The sequence below is a fragment of the Poecilia reticulata genome, chromosome 4, assembly GCF_904066995.2.
Source record: "Poecilia reticulata chromosome 4, P_reticulata-male-v2, whole genome shotgun sequence".
Classification (NCBI taxonomy): Eukaryota; Metazoa; Chordata; class Actinopteri; order Cyprinodontiformes; family Poeciliidae; genus Poecilia; species Poecilia reticulata.
Window position 1 is genome coordinate 18,120,366 of NC_088833.1, and position 19,405 is coordinate 18,139,770.

The 19,405-nt window shown below is 39.9% G+C and overlaps 1 protein-coding gene across 2 annotated transcripts in view; it reads right to left on the reverse strand.

The window, feature by feature from the left end:
* Window positions 1-19,405, reverse strand: part of elavl4 (ELAV like neuron-specific RNA binding protein 4) — a 92,314-nt gene that overhangs the window by 51,746 nt on the left and 21,163 nt on the right. For both annotated transcript variants that reach the window (XM_008407865.3, XM_008407863.3), the window contains exon 3: window positions 4,120-4,206. In XM_008407865.3, coding sequence (XP_008406087.1) covers window positions 4,120-4,206 — 87 coding nt within the window. The remainder of the gene's footprint in view (window positions 1-4,119; window positions 4,207-19,405) is intronic.

Here is a 19,405-nt window from a genome sequence, read left to right on the forward strand (position 1 = left end):
AAAAAGGAACACCAGGTGCTAGTTAGAGGTTTAAATAAGACAGGTTTCATCTGTTACCACATATGGAGGCTGTGATCACTGGCAAATAGTCTGCAGCAGAAGCTTTCTGAAAGTTAAAAAGAAAAAGGTCTAGGATCGGTTAAATTTGAATGTTAAAAAATTTTTTTTTATTACTATTAAAATGGAAATTACAACAAACTATTAGATTAAGCTGACCTTTATTTGAGAATTTCATCTTTAGTAAGAAGGCAGAATTAAAGAGGATCAAAAAAAGCTATGCATATATGTGCATATATTTTAACATTATAGATTCTCATACTGTCATGCCATAAAATGAAACATCCTAACTCATTTAAATCTTCCCTTAATAACTATGAATCTTAATTAATTCCTGATGTTAATGAAGGAATTCATTAAGATTCCTTAATGTTACAAAGGAAAGTCTTCAGGAATGAATGTAAATGGACTATTATCAAATTGTTAAAGTTTCATCTTTTGCATAAATACAGTAACAAACACATAAATCACCACAGACACACACAGTACATTTAACATCTAAACACTCATAAATACAACAGACACAAAAAAGTTAAACAAGTAATCCATCATAATCTGTTTGCAGTTCATTGATGTCTACTGAGGACTGCAGGTAAGGACAGTATCAGAGGGAGCCCTTCAGCTGGCAGTCTGATGGCTGATGCTGCTGCTGTGACAGAGGGAGGTTTGCATATTTATATAGGAGTTTTTTTGCAGAGCATCTCGGGATCAAAGTGTTCATAGAGTGACTGTGAGGTTGCTGTGAGTGTGAGAAAACGCAGGCAGAAGTGCAAAGAAATGAGAGTCGGGGAGAGGTGATTTCCACCTTGGTTTACTGCCAAAACAGTCCGACTTTTGATTATTTCAACATTACAAGGAACTCCGCAAACAGTTAGATTAAACGTGTCCACGTGATCAAATGAAACATCTGTTGTGTACATTAGGGAGAGAGTGTGCATAAGATAGTAAATAGGCTGTTTTGCCACTCAAGCAAAAGAAAAAAAAACGGAAGAGGAACAGAGACTATTTTTACTTAAATCCTCTGTTTCCCATCTCTGATGGACTGCATTGATGGTGATTCTGCATGAAGAGTCACGATAACTAAAAGGTGTACTTGAGTCCTGTCACACAACAGCAAAAGCTCTTTCTGCCCTAACATTATGGCACAAAGAGCTGATGATGCAAACGCCCTTTAATCTGATTACATCAAATTTGTAAGTCATCGCTCAGATCTTTTCTTTCCCCTTGCTCAACTATTCAGCTTTCGGTCTATTTTTAACTATCCTTAAGTATGAGCAGGAAGGCTGCACTTGGAAGCTGGCTGGTTTTAGCAAAGGAGAAACGACAAGTCCTGCTCCTCTATTTCTGGATTATCAAAAGGCGGGGCTGGTGTTCTAATAATATAGCTCAAAGCACAATTTAAAAATTTCCTTCTGACTCCAGAAATAGTTTCCAGGGAAAAAAAAGAGACCAAATTACACACTTACTTTGTGCTCATTTCTTGGCTTTAATTACCTTTTATCTATATGGGATACAATAAATTAAACAACAGATTTTATTATTTAACAGAAAAATGTTTATACACATTTTTTTTAATACTTTTTCTATCACACCTTTTCCTTTCAGCACCAATTTGCTTGCATACATGAGCACCCAGTAATTTTTTAGCAACAGTGTTCTTCATTCAATGTCTCCTGGACAACTGTCAAGTAATCTATCTTTCCTTTGATGCCGTAGGTCATAACCTTAAAAATGAGTCCTAAAAAATTCACACAACTCCAGTAAACTTGTCGTCTAGTTTAACTCTGTCAGACTCAGATGATCTCTCCCAAACAACTACGTCAGCAATGTTACTCGATAGATTACCTGGGGTTAAAACATCCATATTCTTTCCCTGATTTCTGGAACAGCCTTTAAAGCGAGGCTGTTTTTTTTTTTTTTTCTAACACCCTTCTGTTCCTCCACAGAAAACACGCCAGCCTTCTGCTTCCTGTTCCCAGCACACAAACGCATGCACAGGTTTGCATCCATGCATCGGCAGTGAGTGGAAGAGCACGCACTCAAAAGGCAGCGCATACATACGGAGAGAGAACAATGGCTCTGGCCCACAGCAGAGAACAAACAGACAGGGAGATGTCTAAAAGCTCTTAAGATGAGAGCTGCATGCAAATTGTTCTTTTGACAGTATCCTTCCCAGCTCACTCACCGCTCTGCCACAACAGAGATACCGAGACAGGCTGAGAAAGACGAGGGGAGAATGGCGTCTACTGTAGCCATAACAGAGTTGATTGGAGAGGGCCTTATTAAATCTGTTTACATTCCCCGCTGAGCACCATTCTGTCAGAGAGACTTTCAACTCCATGGGACATATTCCGAGGAGTTTTTACACCAAAATGGCTGCCTCTAATTAACAGGGACCTGCAGAGTCTCAGCAGCCAATTATATTGCTCTCCTCATCCCTGCCCACCAGCGTTGGTGGTGCTCAGCGGTCCACTTCATGTTGGTTGTGAACGCTCCAGCTGTCCTGGCTCTCCCACTGTGGAGCCTGGTGCTGGGGACACAATTCATAGCATCCACGTCTTGCTGACTGTGCACAAATGCTGCGGCTTAGCCTCAGGAGTTATATTTCAAGCCCTGCGTGGGACATACAGCATTGGTCTGTTTTTTAAAAAGTAACACGCCCACTGAAATCCTACATTGAAACTCGATATAAAATATATGTATACATATATACATATACTGCTGCTCATCTTCAGAGAAATAAAACACGGTTAGAACTATGAAGCCCTTAGGTTTATGGTGATCTTGACATTTTGTCCTTTTATAACCTCAAACTTCACTGTATTTTATCCTTTTATGTTGCAGATCATCTGTAAAACGGAAGAAAAAGGACACATGGATAAAGTGTGCATTCTGTTCACAAAGAATACATTGTTAAGCTGCCTTTTGGTGTAGTTACAGCTGCATGCCTTATGATGTATGACTTTCAGCTTTGAACATCTAGAAACTACGATTCTTGCCCATTTTCAATGGAAAACGTTTCAAACTCAGTCAGATGGAACGGAGAGCATCTGTGAACATAGTTTTTCCAAGTCTTGACACAGATTCTTAATTTGAGTTATGCCAGAATGTTGACAGAGCAATTCTACGGCATCAGTACGGTTTAATCTAAACCATTTCAGTAAAGCTCTGGCTGTACTTTTACGTTAATTGTCCACCAGATCTATGGATCTCTGCAGCTCCTCCAGCGTTACCGCTTGGCTCTTGGCTCCTTCTCTGATTAATGCACTTCTTGCTAAGCCTGTCAATTTAGGTGAACAGCCATGTCTTGGTAGATTTGTAGTTATCCTGTACGTTTTTATTTCTGGATGATGGACTGAATTTGAAAAGCAACACGGAGTAACAAAGTAACTCTATTATTTTTATTTTTTTGCTGTTGTAATTTTTGAAAACCACGTGTAATTTTGCTTCCACGTCATAGTTATGCACATGGTCTGTCACTTACAGCCCCCCGTAGTGGATAAAAGTTTATTGCTGCAATGTGAAAATAAGTCGAGAAGCAGTAGGCATTAACACAAAGCAAAGCAGTGAAAAAGCTTTGGAGAAAAGTGCATCAGAGTAATACTGAGAGGTTTCAAAAGAACTTGAGTGCTTAAAAATAAGAACAAAAAGCAAAAAAAAGCGAAGTAAAAACTTGAGAAAGTCTGAGTGTCTTACAGGAGGGAGATGTCCCTCTGAAACATCACAGGAGACATGTGTGAATCATTTTAACCACTAGAGCATGAATATGTAGAAAGAAATTTAAATTTAAACTAAGTGGCTCAGTATCTACTGAACTCCCTCAAATAACTACACATGCTGAAAACGTCAGCAGCGGGAGCAGCTTCCTCTGCCACACGTCCTCCCTGCTGCCTGCATTATAAAAGCCCCCATCCATCAATCTCTCCTCTAGTTCCAACTGTCTCAGTCAGCAGCATCACCAAATCTGTGTGCAGTTATGTACACAGTCAAATATCAGATCATATCACTTCATGAGTGTGTAAAATGGCTGGGCCATCCATTTGGCAGAAGTAGTCTCCTTACCATCTTTGGCTGTGTCAGCAATCCCTTCTCTGCCCAGCCCTGGAGCTGTGGGAGCTCTGCTTGACGCCACTGTGTCTCTGTCGACCCCTATGGAGCGGAGCACAGGGAGGGAGGGACGCACAGCCCGCCGTCAACATCATACACTCACTTTGCAACGTTAGGGTTATGGTGGGATTTGGGGGAAGGGAGAAAATGGGGTGATTAGGGTGTTGGCAATGTGGCATCGTTTTGGGAAAAAAAAAAACACTCTTGTACCTTTAAAGTCAAACTAAAACAAAGGCAGCTCTGGAGTGTGTTTCACAGGCGTGAAAATGGAAGTAAACACTGGGAATTGTAAGATGTAATTTCTGTAAATGCTCAGAATTTCCTCAGCCCAAAGAATAACAAACGCGTCAATTGAAGCTCGTAGATTGGCGTTGTGGCTGCAGTGACCTTGGCAGAGTTTATAATGAGGGCTTCCCTCTTGCTCTCTGAAGGTAAACAAGCCTCTGGTTGAAGAGACAGAGCTGCCACAAATGAGCAGGAGCTCCGCTCACTGACTCTCCAGAGCGAGGGGGAGCTTAAACGCCCGCAGCTACCTATGGATGCTACAAGAGCCAATTTAGCAAGAGAAGAGGAAGAAAGAAGGTATGACCTCTGCCTTCATTTACTCCCTCAGAGAGACGAGGAGCGGGAGTGAGGGATCAGTTGGGAGGATGAATAAAAAGGCAAGGGTTGAGTAATGGGGAAGACACTTCCAATTGTTCAAAGGAAGGGAGAGGCAGAGGTGGGAGAGAGGAGATGGAGTCTGTACATGTTCTGTTGTCAATGTGTCTTGTAAACTAAGACAGGAATGCATAATGGAGGTCTAAATGAGAATGAACTGTCAGTTAGAGAGGAGGGAAAAGGAGAGGAAGGGGCGGAGAGGTCAAGGTAGAAAGGAAGACATGACATCTCCGAGCTGACAGGTGGAGGTAAATATTGAGATATTTTTGGCATCGTCACAAAGACAAATCATTGGAGCCACCTCTCGTTTTCAGTGTGGTGAAGTTCAAAGGATTACTTTTGGAAGTGGGGTCGGGAAGAGCATGAACTTTATTGGGACAAATTGGTTATGAAGATTTAAATTAGTGGAGATTAACATTTTTCTTTGGATGGAAAAACAAAAAAAAATCTATAAACAAATATGGATTTTATTTTTAGACAAATATATTTTATATATACACAAATATTGTGAATATTTGTGAATAAATTTACACTTGTCCTACCAGGGTTAAAGCCGCGAAAGGACGATTAATTTCAGAGCTTTTCAACCTTTAATGTGACCTATAATAAAATTGAAAAAATAAAACAAAATAAGGTTCTGCCTCTGGTTAAGTCACTCTTAACTTGACGTAAGCTTTTGGTCACCGTCCTGTTTAAAGATGTAGTTGCTTTTCATCCTCTATATTACAGCTGAGGTTTCCTACCTGGTTTTGATTGTGTAATCACAATTTTCTTCAGCATGAAAGAAAAGCTGAAATTAATTTTGAGCTACAATAAATAATGGCAGATGGGTATTAAAGATGTTTTATTATTTTTTTGCTTTGCTCAGATTATTGATCACATTAAAGGTGAAAAAAAAATCTGATTTATCTTGGTCATCTTCTGTTTAGATCAGAGGTATGTAGAATTTATGTGAGGGTGGTAGTGTAAACAATGACAAGGATCGTTAAATCCCAACATGAATTTGAAGCCAAATAAATACAATATAGCACAACTGACCAACATCCTTTAAATCAAGAGGAAATGCAGGGCACCAAAGGGAAAGGGATGTCTATGAAGTATGCATATCAAAGAGATTTGTCCCATCCTTTACATGTAAACTTGAAAAGCTACCCTGAAAAAAGGAAATGTTAGGCAGAGGTGAAACATCAAACACAATTTTTACCCACTCTGCAAAGCCGTCACTTTACATACTAAGTGAATGGCGTGCTGCAGCAAGCAGACAATGCAGGGGTTTGGCTGTATGTCGAAATGTGGTGATAAAAATGTAGGAAGCAGCAAGCAGATGCATATGAATCTCATTTCCAACATCTAACGTAGCACAGGGGGCACAGAATGTCAGGGTGGGGGGGAATGAAGCTGATGTTCTTCAAGGGAGAGTTTGTGACGCCGCATCTCGTTTCTCGACTCCTTTTTTTTGACGCTCGGTGCTCAACCATTTGATTAAAACAAAACAGTCACAGGTGACACTCGCACACAAACACCCACACACAGTTTAACCTTGCTTTCACATCCTCGCTATCCTTGTGTTTATCTCACAACAGCACACGTGCGCCGCTTCAGATGGAATCTGCAGTGCAATTACACAAGCCAACCACCGAGATGAAAAACCCGCTCATGGATACATTTTCAATTATTCAGGGAATACATTTCAGTCGGCTCTCAGATGCTGGAAAAAAGTTATTATATAATCAATACACTCTATAAGATCATTAATATTTGATGCCACAAAAGTGCTTCCCGTCTCCTTGGGCTTCCGGCCAGTGGGATCTGGGCACCGCCGTCAAAATAGGACAAGCTTTCTCCGCTGCAGGCAGAGAAACATTTGCTTTCCTCTAATATTTGAAAAACTCCCTCACTTAGTCACCTGGAGCGCATTTAGACTAAAATTTAACATGATCATGATTGAGAGACAGTCTGCCTTCTTTCCTTCCAGCGCGGTCAGTGTTGTCACTACTCGTCTGCTTTTAGTCAATAAAACTACCATTTTATTATTGCTGCCCTGGTGCAAGCTTCCCTCTCCCCCCTTTTCTCCTACAGAGCTAAGACAATCAATTTACCCTGACTCAGCCAGGGTAGATTGAGGCAGGAGAGACTGCAGAGAAGACGCTGGGATGCGGGATCACTTCACAGATAGACGCACTGCCTGGCAGCTACAATATGGAGCCAGTATTCAACTAATCTGAGTTGATAGACTTTGTCTCCCAATCTTGCCCGAGGTTTTATTTGTGTGTTTTCATCAGTTTTTAATTAAACCTTGATCCTAAATTTATTGCAGGTGCAGCGATAGCAGAAAGCACGCTTCCCCTTCTTTCTCTCTGCGCCCCAAAGCCGATACCCGCTCTCCTTTAGAGAAAGTGACTCTGAATTGCAGTTCCTATCAAACCGACTGAGACACAAAGAGATTAATACGACTTTACTATCTCAGTTCCTCGGCCGGTCGAGTTGCGTGTAATGCTCTCTGCGCTATTGATTTTTATATTTCTCTCTCCTCTCCCTCTCTCTTCCTGGCCGTCTCTCCCTCTCGCCATCGCTCCACCTCCACCAGCCTCTTCCGAGCCTCTGAAATGTCCTGCGGGTCAGACGGATGCTGGGCCGGATCAATCAGGAAAAGTAATCTGGGACGCCTCATGCACGCAAGCAGACACACACACACATCACAGGTACTGACACAAACACACGCTCTTCCTGTGATGCTCTCTGGCCTGCCTGCCTCCACTCCCATCGATCTGCATCTACTTTACCAAATGGATTCTTCTCCTCTTCTATCCTCCTCCACCTCTGTTCTCCCTGTGTGACTCAGAATAATAAATGTTCCAGACTGCGCAAGACGTGTATGTAAGCAATTTTTCATTTAACTTTGGCTTGACTTTTTTTTTTCCCACTCTCCTTCTCCCTCCTCTCTTCTATTTCTTTTTTTCCTTTTTGTGATGTTTCAGTCGTTTATCGGGATCGATGGGGTTTTCTCAAAGACTGCCTTGCAGTTCTCGGTAATAGTTGCATGCTTGTGTGAGGTCAAATGTCATGATAGACTGAGCCCTAAATTACTTCAGGCATCCTAAACAGAATCTAAATTTATCGAGGTGCTACAGATGTTGACATATTATGCCTTTTTTGAACTAAAGTACCAGAGTTCTCAATGTGCCATGTTCATTTTAAAATGTCAACTACAAAAACATGAATTTATGCCTGATATTTCTGCAGAGGATGGTCCTCAAAAAATACCTCAAAAAATAGGAAGGGATGAAAGAAGGAAGGAAAAAAGAAAGGAAGGAAGTTAATCAAGCAAGGAAAAAGGGACACGTGGAATGGAGGAACAACATCTTAAGGAAGGTAGATAGGTAAAGGTGGGCAGTGAGTGCTTGACATTTTGCCCTCTTACCTTTCTGCACTTTAACTTTTAATACACAAGTTTTGCTGCCCACTTTAACAAGACAGTTTTAGCTTCAAAGCAATATTTTATTACTTTCTAAAGAGGTTCCTCGCTTATTTTGGTTTCATCAGGGGACATTATCTGTTTTTTAAAGAATCAGCTGCCTCTATCATGAATCACAATCTAAAACAATAAAAGCATGGCGTTACATAAGATCCTCGTAAAATAAATAATAATAATTTAATAAATTTACCCTTGAGTAGGAACTCACTTTTTGACAGATATGAAATCGAATGAGGAAGCAATGGGGAGCCCAAATTGGCAAAGGGGTGAACTTACCCATAAGTATTATTGGCAGGCTCACACCAGCGTCTGTGTGTGTAAGAAACATGCACAGCTCAACCCCTTACAGATGTCAATCATAGATTGTAATTTTGTTCTTTTCTGCTTCTATTTAAAACCTGTAAACTAATCATTTCCTACTCATGCACCATTTTTCCAGTTATGGAAATTGCCATTTATTTAGTCTCTGATGCCTATTTGACATCAATTGACTTGCAAAATATGACACAGATCATGACTCCTGATCAAACGTAAGTGATTGAAAGTGACCTTTTTGCTGGTAGTTTTAATTTACGGGAGTGTGGTAAGCATTTTTTCTACACTACAATGTAGAAAAAATGTACAGGAGGAATTAATATATACCTCCTGCATATTAATTCTGCAGGAGGTATGGATAAGAAACATCCTGCAGTACATGGCATAATTCCCTGAAAAGTCAAGTATGAAATGACTGAAACTTCTAGGGCAAAATGAGCAGCATGCATTTTTTCTTTTTACAGAATTCAAGATGGATAACCGTTAGCAGTTTTGTAGTAAATACATTTAACTATTTTTATTAATTTTTCTTGGAACCAACACAATAAATAAAGGTGGCTGAAGTAAAATACTGACAAATTTTAATGGCTAATGCAAGTTTTCCACCCATGCTGAGAACTAAAACAACACACTCCCTCGTGGGCAGTCAAATCAAAGAGCATCCGATGCTTTAAGCACAATGACCAGTTGTTCTGTATGTATATTGTTAAGAGCCACATTATGTCTGTCACACACACACATAGTAAAGCCTCCACTGCTCAGCCAAACTGTAGGCGGAACTGGAGCCATTTGTCCACTGGCTGAATCCCAACTCTGCACCAACGCAGGCAGAAAATTGGTGAGCATCTTGACTCTAGAGATGACACTTCAATTTGTGCAGCTCCAGTGACTGGTGCTCTGCAGTTCCTCCCCTGTGGGGATGTGAGATCAGCTGGACACCTGCCTGGCCGCTTGGCCGGAGCCCGGAGCACAACAGGGACCGGGCCTTGGAATGGAAGGCCTGGCCTTGCCCGTCAGCCCGATCCCTGTCCCTGAGCCCCTCAGCCCTGGCCTTGGCCTAGCCTCTTCGGCCCTCATCACTGTTCCTCTAGCTTCACTCCTGTGCCAGTAACAGTCCCTCACCCTCCCCTCTTTACTCATAATTCCTGATCCAACTGTCAGCTGTGGCGCCATTCCTCCTCTCAGACATTAAATCCCCATCAACAGCTTGCCAGCCTTTGTCTCACTTCTTGCCGCTGCAGCTTGCACCTCGACTTCCAGCTCAAGCCGAATCAGTAAGATGTCTTTGCTGTGAATCAGTGTCTGTCCTGTTGTAATCCCGGGGTATGACGAATGACAGTGGTCGGCCCAGGCGCTAAGGACATTTTGTGGATTAAAGAGGCTAAATCATTGTCCCCTTCCGCACTTTACCCGCTCTAATTAAATTTAAATATGGGCAAAGGTTTTAGTGGAGATGGTATCTTGTGTCTGAGCAGAGCTGCAGAATACATAGCAAATGCACAGCAATCACAGTTATCAGTGTGTGCAATACTAATATCGCAAAGGACAAATTGAAATACAAAATATGTCGTCAGTTATATTCCGAACGTCATGAACTAACAATATGCATCACACTACCCTGTCTGATGCATCCTTACTATGGTGCATACATCTGACAAACGTGACAGAGACTGATATACTAAAGGTCCAGATCCTAAACATCAAAGTAAAAGGATACAAAGAGAGGAATGATAAATAAAATATATAAAAATAAACTAACTCAACAATTATATTTAGGGCTTAATGATCTTATTTCATGACTTAAGGCCATTTTTATTTAAATTTAACACCCATGTGAATTACAAAAAGCAACCAGATGACATACTCAACACTTTACTTCAATTTATTCTACTTAATGTTTTAAGTAGAATAAAAAATATAACTCTGTTGTTTTTGTTTTTCATTATTCTGATGAGTTCCAGTCAACTATTAAACTATTAAACAGTTGTCTTCAAGTAAAACCTAGTAAAAAAATACTATTTAAAGGTTTGAATAACAACATTTTAATTGCAAACAATTTCAAGCTATTTTTTCAAGAAGAAAAATATTTCTGTAAAAGGCATCCTAATATCTGTCTCTTTTGCTCTGATTAGGGATTCTGTTTACTGGTTTTGTTTGAGATCTGATCTACCGATTCCAACCAATCCATGAGTTTTTTTCAATGGGTGGCAAATAAAACAAACAAACAAAAAAAATGCTTCAGATAGATTCAGATGTTATTAATTCAACTGAAAACAAGAATAATGTATAAAAAGTATATGTCTTAACCTTCTTCTCTTTTTATTATTTGAAATAAAACACAAAAGACACCATTAAGTGTTGGCTGATGTGCAACAATTGTGGGACTTCTATCAAAGTGTTTAATAAGAAAATCTATTTATTTTAAATATCTGGCCTACTGATGGCCAGTCGGGGACAATCAAAGGAATATTGGCCTACTTTGATATTTTTGACTGAATGATGGATGCATCTCTAACCATTTATCACGTTAATCACAAGAGAAACTTGATGGACAAATCGATAGTAAACATGTAATAATTTAAGGCATAATTAAATTAATTGTAAAACCTAGCCTAAAATTAAGAATAATTAATAAGAACGAACGACTTTTCATGAGTTTTCGAGACCTCACAGAAACACATCAAAAACAAATAATTTTGTAACATCTTGGTCTCTAAGCAAGATGCATGATAATAAGTATGATGAACAAGCAAAGCAAATAAGAGCAGATTTTAAACTGTGAGACAGGTGTGCTGACCGTATCAGACACAATTTTCTATAATTTTAAAATAAAACCAGGTTTTCCATCTTTCCTCATTAACCAGAACACAAAACAAACATTTGTTAAAACTCCACTAAGATGAGGTGACACTTACTGTAACTGTTCTTTAAATAAACACAGCGTATGGAACAGGCCTGCGCCCCTGCGAGATGCATTTTAGTGAACAGCAAGCACTTTTCTCCAGTGCTCATTTCTGTGTTGCGCTGAAGTTGCTTTTAGTTATAAGCTGGGGCACTGTGTGGAGGATGTAAGGAAAACAGCCTGCGAGGCTGAGCAGGCCGATCCGACTGAGTCAGCAGCATCGTGTGTCATGACAGAGGACACCGCTTCCACAAACGGCATGCAGGTGAATGGGGCTGTGCACCTGCGCAGGCAATCAGCCTGTAAGAGCGAAGCTGCGCCTCTATCTTTAGTAAAAAAAAATGCACCAAGATGCGCTGCTGCACATTATGCACATGTGTGAGTATGCTCACAGTTGCAGTGTCCCGCTGCATGTTTTGGGTCAGAAATAAGCAATTCAGCAGGGTCGTGCTATTCTAGCCAACTACAAACGTCCACACATTGCTTAAGCCTGCAGTTATGCTCAGTTGTTGGCAGGCTTAACAATCCCTAAAGGCGACCAGAGCAGAAACAGAAACTTCTAGCTCCTCTGATTGAACTTAATTTTCAGCATAACACACAGTAGGAGTTCTAATTAAAACTGCTTTGAGGCTGGAAGTGGTGATATTGTATTTGTTGAAACAGTTATTTTTATTTAATTTTTTTTTTTTTTTAAAAAGCTCCAAACAGCCTGAAGGTACACGATAAAAACAATACCTACAGCACAGCTCTACTTCTTTAGAGTACGGCAGGAGCACATATCTGGCTGCTTAGCAGAAACAGAGCTCTACCTAATCTAATCACTGCTCCACCATCAGACACATCCTGATTGTGTGTCTGTTGGTGAGTGTGTGTGTGTGCGTGTGTGTGCGTGTGCGCGTGTGTGCCTGCCCTGCAGCGAAGGCATAGAGCTGCAGCACATAGACATTAGCTGACCATTGTACTCAAGAATTCATTTCACAGCCTTGGGTATTGTGTAAGTGTCTGTTCGTCTGTGCAGCAGTGTGTCGGTATAATCTGCTTATTGGTTTCCCCCTGAACCGGAGCTTAAATAATCTAATAGCTGCAAGGGAAAGAGGACAGCCGTCCGTCATCTGTCTTAATGACTTAAAAGTTTGATGGAGGCAATGAATAACTCAAAACTACATGTAGCTGCAGAGAAAGCAAATGCTTTACCAACAGCGCAACAAGCCGAACGTTTTAACTCCCTTCCTATTTCAAATCACTTGGAAGTAATGTTCTTCTTTCAATTGACGTGATGGTGCATCAGATATTCTAATCATAGTCGGCTTGAACTAACGAGTAGGTTTGAAAACTATAGGATTGCAGCACTGTAAAACTGAAAGCAGTGTCTCAGATTTTATGATTTTATTTTAGCAAATAGGGTGACTGAGAGTCTCCAATGCAGATCATCGCCGTAAATTATGCTTCATGACAGAGGCCGTCTCAAAAGAATAAAAGCTATTTTGTACTTTATATTTTACTGGTGAAAGTCTTGCTCTCTCTTACTGTCTTTCAGCGTAAAACAATCCTAGAAAAGTCTCAGTATGTCATAGAAAATACAGCTTTCTTTTGAATAGCTTCTCTGCACAGCTCGCTAATGTTGAAAATAAATTATTTTGAGTATTCATTTCTGAGCAACAGTGGGGTGTTCGTTGCATTATTAACTCAAACCCTAGTAATTGATACAAAGTTTGCATCTTGAAGACACAAATGCAATGTTGTTTTTTTAATTAATATTTTATTAACCAAATAAACAATATACTAATATATACAACATTTTATTGAAACAAAGTAGTCTGATTTTTGTATAAACGAGATGTGTAAAATCATTTCAGATCTGAAACAAAAAGTCTTTTGCGTGTTGCACTTATTTGAATGAAATAAACAAAAACTTTTGGTTTGATTATTTTTACATTTCTTATTCTATCAAAAAAAAAAAAATTCTTTGCAACAAGAATGTCATATAGCTCAGTCTGTCTAAAAACACATTTTCTATTTAGCCAACCTTAAAAAAAATTGTAATCCAAGACTTATTTTCAGCAATATTACCTGGACTTTTGTTATCCTTTTAATAAAGAATTTAAAACTAAAGCAAAAAACGTAAACAAGGTTGATGAAAACAAATGCTTTTGATTGATGTTTAGCACTTTAATAAGTCAGATACGTTTTCAGATGATCATTTCCTTCAAAAGTGTGCCTGCATTCAACGCCTGCGGTGAAAGAAAGGTCCCCTTAAAAGCTGCCTTTCCCAGGTTCCTACAGATTCCACTTGTAGTTCAACTTTCACATTTCTGATTGTAAGAGCTTCACATTAAGTCACATCAAGTTTGAGTTCTCACAGAAAAACAGATTCTGCGACAACAGGAAGAGAGTGAGAAACAAAAGCCTACAAAAGATGAAGGAAGTGCGCAGCTAACAGCCGAGGCCTGTGGCAGATCAGCTAAACCATTAAGAGTGGCATGTATTCAAATGAGCAGATAAATCCCCCCTGCTGCTGTATAGTGCAGAGTAATTGAAAATGCCCACAGGAGGCAATCTCTGCTCATATACTGTGGCGTATGCCATGGTGACAACACAGAAAGGTGGTGGCTGATTGCTATAAAAAAAGAAGAAAAAAAAAAGTCGTACAACAGTGTGCGAGTCTGACAGCGAAAGCAAGAGAGCCTTGAGACACGGCACGTTTCTCTCTATTTTTCTCATTTTCTCCATGTCTTTTTGTCCTCCACCCCAAATATCAATTTAACAGGTGCTGATCATGCCTGCTGGTGACGTTTATCTGAGGCGATAAGCGCAGGATGTCACTTTTCCTGAATTTCCATCTTCATTTCCATGTGGAGGACGAGACGCAACCCTCACAACTGGAAGTGGATATGAACTGATTGTTAATATTCCACATTCCTCTCAGAATTGACTCCGCAACGATAAATATTCTCTGTTGTCTGATAACCACTCAAACAACCCGTGATCGTGGACTGTATTAGAGAGGCGGAGGCTTTTTGATACAGTAGAGTTTTCATTTTAAATTGAGTCAACTCCAGGATTATGATCTTTATGCTGGTCGGACCCGTCTTTATGAGTCATCGACCATAGTTTGACCTTTCATATCACTCCTACTGCTGTCACAGTCATAAACCTCTGCCATGATTTTAAATAGTAGGTATTATAATTGTATTAAACCGAGAAGTTTGTTGGTGATAGGAAATCTGACAAGCATAGCCCAGCATATAATAAAACAGTGGAAAAGGAATATCATTTTGTAAAAAATAAAAAATAATCTGCATATTTTTTTCACAGATCAGTTTTTTTTTATTTTTTTGCATGTTTCCAAATTTTGACAATTTAACTTTGGAGTGAAGCTCCAGACTCTTAAAAATTTAAGGCCTCTTTATCATCACCCTAATCTTTAGTTCCTTCCACAGATTGTTAATCTTATATCCAGTCAAAAGAAACATGTTGTCAAAAGTTAAAGACAGTTTTAAATTTAAATCTGCTACGGCTATGGATAACTTTGAATTTAACTGTAGATGACGTTGAAAGTAGGCTGCACAGTGGCGCAGTTGGTAGAGCTGTTGCCTTGCAGCAAGATGGTTCTGGGTTCGATTCCCGGCCCAGGTCTTTCTGCATGGAGTTTGCATGTTCTCCCTGTGCATGCGTGGGTTTTCTCTGGGTACTCCAGTTTCCTGCCACATGACTGTCAGGTTAATTGGCCTCTTCAAATTGCCCCTAGGTGTGAGTGTGTGTGTGCATGGTTGTTTGTCCTGTGTGTCTCTGTGTTGCCCTGTGACAGACTGGCGACCTGTCCAGGGTGACCCCACCTCTCGCCCGGAATGTTAGCTGGAGATAGGCACCAGCAACCCTCCCGACCCCACTGAGGGACAAGGGTGTAAAGAAAATGGATGGATGGATGTTGAAAGTGTGAAGAACTTTCTAAAACACTCTACCATCACAAAAAAATGTGTAACTAACCCAATACACGAAAATACATTTTAAAATATATTTTTTTCCAAAAAATAAGACTGTTTACCCATCCGAACATTAAGCATCTACAGGTGCACTGAGGTTTGATTGACAGCTATATATAACTCTCAACTTTAAGTTAAGGTATGAATACATACTGTCTGATCCGTGGATCTCTAACTATGACCTCATATGCTCGATGATTAATTTCATGTAAAAAAATCAAATAAAATTAGGATGGCCTTCACAGAAACTGACTATAGCAACAAACGATACTACATCATTCCTTTAAACTGAAAAAAAAAAAAAATCTGATATTTTATTTACCTGAAAAACTAACAACCATCTTGATCTTCTCATTCCTCTGTCCTGTGATCATATTTCAGGATACAGAGCAGCTCCTGTAGGGTCTGGCTTTGTTGTGACAATAAGCTAAATTATCTGATCCTAAATGAGAGAAAACCTGAGTTCATCAGTCTGAGAGCTCATCAGAAACTTTTTTGATATCATAATGTTAGAAATTTTTCTCTCATTTTGAAACGATCTGAAAGCAGGCAAGATCATCACAACTGAGATTTTCCTAAGTCATGCTCTTTTTGACACGTAGGCTCTGTATTACCATCGGTAAAATAAGACTGAATTTCTGACAAGCAGTTCCCTAAATCATGATGCAAATCTGACTGGCAACCTGCCACAGGTATTTCGCAAACCTTCTCCCCACTCCACACAAATCTGCGTACATGTTTTTCACACCACACCCCCTGCTCACATTATTTATAATTATTAAATTACTATGTACTGCAAGTTTACATTATTTACAATGCTTGACTCAGGACACTGGATCCACTTGCTGGTCTTACTGTAAATATTGATCTATGCCCTTGACTTGTGACATCTTACTCTGGAGCGATGCAGTGTACCTACATTTATTTTTACATCACTGTAACGCCACAGACACACTTGCGATAACGTAGTTATGTGTGTTAGTGTCATTTACACTTTTCATCAGTATTTGGTATGTGTGCCAAACACAGCAGGATCTTTGACGTTACATCGTCCACGCTCTCCAGTGCTGGTCTTAAAAGGGCGGTGCCCACAAGTTGGGAACCACGGCGTTAAAGAAGCAGTGATCACAGCTGATGCGCTAAAAAATGCAAGAATAAAAACTTTTCAAATGAATAAATCCCATCATTTTTTCATTTTTACTTGAAGCTAAATCTAGTGGCATCTAGATGAACTACATGCTTTCTTCAATTATCTCCAACATTGAAGTTGCGCAAGAATCGAATGTCTAAATTCACAAACTTTTTAAAATCACCCACGAAAAAATGTCTACATCTTGACAGCTTCTATGTAAAAATGTTTTGGAGTTCATTTTTAAATATAAAATACTAAAGTTCACCATGAAATAAGGAAGGAAAGAAGAAGAGCAACGAGGGAAAGGCAAAAGAAGAAGGCTGCAGGGAGGAAAGGAAGGAAGGGGAAACGGAAGACAGGAAAGATGGACTAATACAAAATTTTTTCCAAACTCATGTTTTCTTTTTCCATAATTATCCAGACACGGAATACTGAAATGCAGTATCCTGGTGAATGTGCTTGGATAAGATGGTTTAGGTCTATTTTTTTTTTCTACACACCAACTACTGATACTACATAGAAGACAAAACACTGCAAGCTTTCTTTGTAGGCCCAGATGTGTCTACCAACCAGAATGCTGCCATTTTGTAGCATGTTCAGTTGCATGCCGAATCTATAATTTATCCAGCTACCGAAACGCATGAATGTTTAATACGTCAGAGGCGGCAGGGGCCTGTCAAATGCATGACCTTGAAACGTCCTTTAAAACATCACAAGGCAGCAGCGCCGGGGCCAGTTAAGCTGCCAACGCCAAACAGGCAACACGACACGGTGGAGCTCTGACTCGTACTTGTACACACAATTCCTGTCTGTCTGCTCATCCTCTGCGCTGCTTCCTTGCCCCCCCTCCCCACGTTTTCTCTTTTTTTTTTTCCAGGGATGCAAAATGCAGATGAGAGGAGTCAGCCGTTTGTGCACAGTCTCGGGAGAAACTGCCAGTCAAATCCGAACATCTGTATGAATACCAAAATGCGCAGGGTACAGTCGAGGATGCTAGAAAGAGAGCGGGAAGGAGGAGGGGGAGACGGAGGAGATGAGTGGATTGAGAAGAGTGAGAGGAAAAGTAGATAGGAAAGCCAGTGTTCCTCTTCCTTTATGTGTTTTTGACTGAACAAAGAGATACAGACACATTCCTTCCCCCAGTATTTTCCATCAGGATATTTATTCTAAAAAGCAGCACTGCACAACAAGGGCTCGGTCCTGTGTTTGCTAGTGGGCTGAGGCGCTAACACTCCCCAGCTGATTATGTGTCTGTCTGTAGCAGTTTGAGCTGCTGCCAAAGGAATTAGGTCTAGTATTTGTGAATGCTGCTCCCCTCGCAGCAGAATGCCTCGCCGTGCCTCTCAGATTTCGAGCATTTTTAAAAGAGAGCGAGGAAGAGAGAGAGAGAAGAAGAAAAAAACATTTTAAATAAATGAAGAAAATCACTGTGGAAGCCTATTAAATTTTTAACGTAACCATTTTGTGAGTCTTCATGTGTGTTTAGGGTTCACACAAAAGGAATATTTAAAAACCAAAGCGTGCTAATTGGGACAGGAGATTTTTTTTTTTCTCTCTTCAGCAACGTCTTATTCAAACAGGCTTTGGGCTCATTAACTGCTTCCATCCAGCTTTTGTTTGAAGGAAAGTGGAAAAGACATTTGAAGATAAATAATATTTTGCAATATCTACACTGACACTGTGGTGCTAAAACGCTGATAGGCATTATGTGCTCATAAAATTAACTAAAGCTTGCTCAAACTTTGAGCGCAGAGATGAAATAACCTCAGTAGATCGGTCAAATTTTTGAAAATGCAATTTGCTATCGTAGTTGAATTTTTAAACACAAATCACACGTATTACTAATGGGATACGCCATTCAAGATTAACATGTATTTTCAGTAAAAATAAAAAAAAATAATTATTCAGCTTTTTATCGTGGCATTTATTTAATCATCAAATGAACTGACAAACTAGTTTAAACATTAATGTACATTAGATGTCGATGACTGTGCATCAGTGTGGGACAAACATGATCACGGACACATTTACTTTGATCTTTCTTAGGATTTTAAAAGCCACCAAAGGAGATGCAGCATTTCCATTCATCCTTGCATAACTTTATCGTCCATATTAGACATAATCCAACTAAATGACACAGGAGTTATCGTTGCCGCTATCTATAATCCGCTGTAAAGCTCTGCACAGTTAGTCGTCATTGGTAACATACCGCAGACAGACTACTGCCCACATGTGTCGGCTCCAATGAGTCCTTCAAACAAAGTCACTGTCCTACACATCCAGCTACAGATACAGTATTTATAACAACCACACCAATAACACAAAGGCACAAACTCACCCAATGTGACCATTTAAGCCCATTTAAAAGTCTGTGCTCTTAACTCAAAGTAGAAGACTTCTCGGAGCGGGTGTTTACCACTTGTCCTTGTCTGAGATGCACTTAGTGAAAGTCAGGAAGACAACTATTCTGCATGTTGATGAAACATTATCTTTGCTGCTCTCTGTGTGTTGTGCATTAAGTCGAATCGACAAAGTTGATTTTGACAAGAAACGTCCACCCTTAAATACTAGCCACTTTTCATCTCTGCTGGTTTTTGTGAATTACAATTGAAGTCGGCCAAACACCATTCTACGATTTCCCCGGCACAGATAATAAACCCTGCAGCAGTCTGAGTGGAGAGGCTTAGAGTTAAGTAAGGAGTTTCTCATCTTGAAATTAGTGTAGGAACGCAGAGCGCTTGGCTACATGGATTGCAAGTTAGATTTATTATCAT